The sequence below is a fragment of the Gregarina niphandrodes genome, assembly GCF_000223845.1.
Source record: "Gregarina niphandrodes unplaced genomic scaffold scaffold00047, whole genome shotgun sequence".
Taxonomy (NCBI): Eukaryota; Apicomplexa; class Conoidasida; order Eugregarinorida; family Gregarinidae; genus Gregarina; species Gregarina niphandrodes.
In genome coordinates, this window is record NW_011645815.1 from 94,581 (window position 1) to 97,611 (window position 3,031).

At 53.9% G+C, this 3,031-nt stretch overlaps 2 protein-coding genes across 2 annotated transcripts; both read right to left on the reverse strand.

The window, feature by feature from the left end:
• Nucleotides 1–90: 90 nt before the first annotated feature.
• GNI_158360 (hypothetical protein) lies at nt 91–630 on the reverse strand (the record flags this gene model as incomplete). The annotated part of the gene is made up of 1 exon (XM_011134719.1): nt 91–630. A coding segment is annotated over one exon (540 nt), but the record flags the coding sequence as incomplete, so codon positions are not given.
• A 1,621-nt stretch (nt 631–2,251) lies between these two features.
• Nucleotides 2,252–2,449, reverse strand: GNI_158370 (hypothetical protein; the record flags this gene model as incomplete). The annotated part of the gene is made up of 1 exon (XM_011134720.1): nt 2,252–2,449. A coding segment is annotated over one exon (198 nt), but the record flags the coding sequence as incomplete, so codon positions are not given.
• Nucleotides 2,450–3,031: the final 582 nt, after the last annotated feature.

Here is a 3,031-nt window from a genome sequence, read left to right on the forward strand (position 1 = left end):
AGCAACTTGTACCTCATGTAGTTGATGATCGTCATCCTTTGTCTCGCCATCTTCTGGTTCATCCTCGTCTACCTCGCCTTCCTCTCTTACTCTTTCGACGTCGGGTAGTTTGACTTCGGGCACCTTAACCTCAGGCACCTCATTTACTTCATCGTCAGGCATTTGACCACCTTCCGCTAGCTCGCCTTCTTCTCTTTCGTTTTCTTCCTCGTCTTTCTCCTCCCTGTTATCACCTTCTACCTTGGCTTCCAGGCCTTCCTCTTTCACTTCGCCTTCTTTAACATCAACATCGGCCTCGGCTTCGCCTTGATCGGCTTCGCCTTGATCGTCCTTTATTTCACCCATTTGCATCTTCTCTTCGGCTTCGTCTGCGTGGTCATTGATGTGGTCGTGAACGGTCTTGTCTTCGTCGTATTTCTCGTCAGTGTCTTCGATTTCATTTATGGTCTTAAGAGGTTGTGGTGACAAGTGTTCCTCAGTGTTGGTGGGAGTAGGGCTAAAAGCGCTGTCAAGCTCATCCATAGGATGCTTCACCAGTGTTTCGGGCTCGGGTACATTCTTCTGGTACTGAGCTCTCTCTGGCTTCCGCGATCCCTTCCTTGAGCCTTTTCTCGATATCTTTCTTGCCATCGTAAAATGTGCAATTGTGTAATTGTGCACACACTTTCAGACAGTGCCGACGTGCCCTCACACATTATCGCCGACACAGTAAAACCGACAAAGCTGAAAGGTCACACGCTTCTGTCCTCTTCACCTCGGCAAATATCGTATCATTTTGATGCCATGCATAGTCCGTCAGCGAGCAAACACAAAGAACAATCGCCTACTCTCGTTAGCTGCTCACTTCGAACAGGTAGTCAGCTGGCATATGCACCGCCCACCGAGTCAGCTCGTTATCGTCTTGCGCTCGTTGAACATGCTTTAGTTCAGCAAACATCCATCTGGGGCAGTTGTCTTCTTGTGTGTTCTAGGAGCGTCCGAGGGTGTAGGTCAGAATGACCGGCACATCACGGTCTGGGACCAGAGCTGAATAAAGTTGCGCACAATTGCGGGATCTGGGGTGAGGGGGTCAGGCCGGGAGCGTTTCAAAATTCGTGTGATGAGGGGTGACGTTTCAAGACGGTCAGGGAGAGCGCGGTCGAACGTGGTTCTCGCAGGTTTCTTTGATAATCATGGTGGGTTGTCTACTACACATGGGTGCAGCTTTTACCGTATCAAGGTAACGTTGCCAGAAGAGTTGGCCCAGAAGGAAGAAGAGAAGGTCGAATTGATAGTCGCTTCAAAGAAGGGCGGAGTAGCTGGTCCTTTCTTCAAACTCTTTGAGGATCCCAACAAGCTGCAACTTGCCGCGGAGTCAGAACTGAATCAAACTGTTGATAATGTGGTGCTGGACCGGTTCGTACATTTTCTTTCCCGCAGAATATCTTACTTCTACGAAAGTAGGATTGATCCGAAACTACTATCTCGTCTGGAGGCGGAATTAGCTGGACCGTATCCTTTGCAACCAAGGGGGAGCACCACGGGTCGTACCAGCATAGAGAAAAACAGCATGGTCTATGTTGAAACCTGCGAGAGGGTTTCGGAACATACTTTCTGGGTCAGTAGGCGGGTCTGGGACCTCATGCACCCAGAGGACGACACGCAAGATGACGAAGAAGAAGACCAGGCTCTGCTGAGCCGGTTCGGCAAGGAACTGTCTTCCAAGGTCCGGCCGGTCGTGTCTTCGGTGACTCATGCGGTCCGGCCGGCCGTGTCTTCGGTGACTCATGCGGTCCGGCCTGCCGTGTCTTCGGTGACTCATGCGGTCCGGCCGGCCGTGTCTTCGATGACTAGAGCGGTTCGGCCGGTCGTGTCTTCGGTGACTCATGCGGTCCGGCCGGTCGTGTCTTTAGTGACTGATGCGGTCCGGCACCCGGCGCTAGACCCCGTGACTAAGCGCCTTTCTGATGCAAAGGCCTTTTTACAGCAAGTAGCCGGCACGAGATCCTCCAGTCGCAACCGCCCTGGCCCGTCAACCGCCGTATGACCCTCTGGGTCCGTAGTCTTTGCGAGGCGGCCTTGTTCCCTCGACTTTCATCTGTTTCTTCAACCTTCATTCTTCTAGCCGTACCCTCTCCTGCCCAGACAAAGAAAGCTCTGGGTCAACTCTACGTTGTGTGTGGCACCCCTAAAAGACTAGTCTTTCTGTTTTGTTCGCAAACACAAAAGGTCACTCAAAAACGCGCACGCAAACTGGCATAAAGTCCACTGTCTACTTGGAGGACACCAGCCCCCCAGACCGACTCACCACAAGCCGGTAGTCACCATCGAAAAATGTTCGACGCTTGCGGTGACGATGCGCACCGGAAAGATGTTGGAACTGTCGGTGGGGTCGGTCGTCGTCGTCGAACTGTCGGTGGGATCGGTCGTCGTCGCCCAACTGTCGGTGGGGTCGGTCGTCATCGCCCAACTATCGGTGGGGTCGGTCATCGGGGGTCGGTCATCGGGGGTCGGCCTGGAGCTGAGCAATGGAAGACTCAAAAAAGGAGTAAGTTTCTGTATAAAGGGCTGCGTTGTGTCCTCGCACACTGAGATGAAATTGCGGTCCGACCGGCCCTGCCGTTAGCTTTTTAGGGGTTGAGGAACGTTTTACGGACTCGTAATCTATTCAGCCTGCAAACCCGAATTCAACTCAGCTGGCGGTATCGGCAGGGATTTGTCGGGTTGTCTGAAGTTACGGAGCAGTGTTACCCGAAGCCCCCCCCCAGGGAGGGATGCTGAATGCTTCCCTGGGAGAAGAGCTGGTGTTAGGCCAGGCTGCGGCGGAGTGAGTGGAGTCAAGTGTACTGCTTGCTGCCGCGCACCGAGTCCCTGAGAGACTGACCGGCCCCGATAGTATTGTGAGTGTCCGGCGTGAACTTGTGCCGCCGGCCGCCGGCCGCATGCCAGTAAGGAGCCCGACCGATGACGAAGAGAGTGCCGAAGACTCTCGGAGGCGCAGATGACGACGAGGTCAATGCGGAGTACGCGGGGAGTAGCTGTCGAGGCTGTC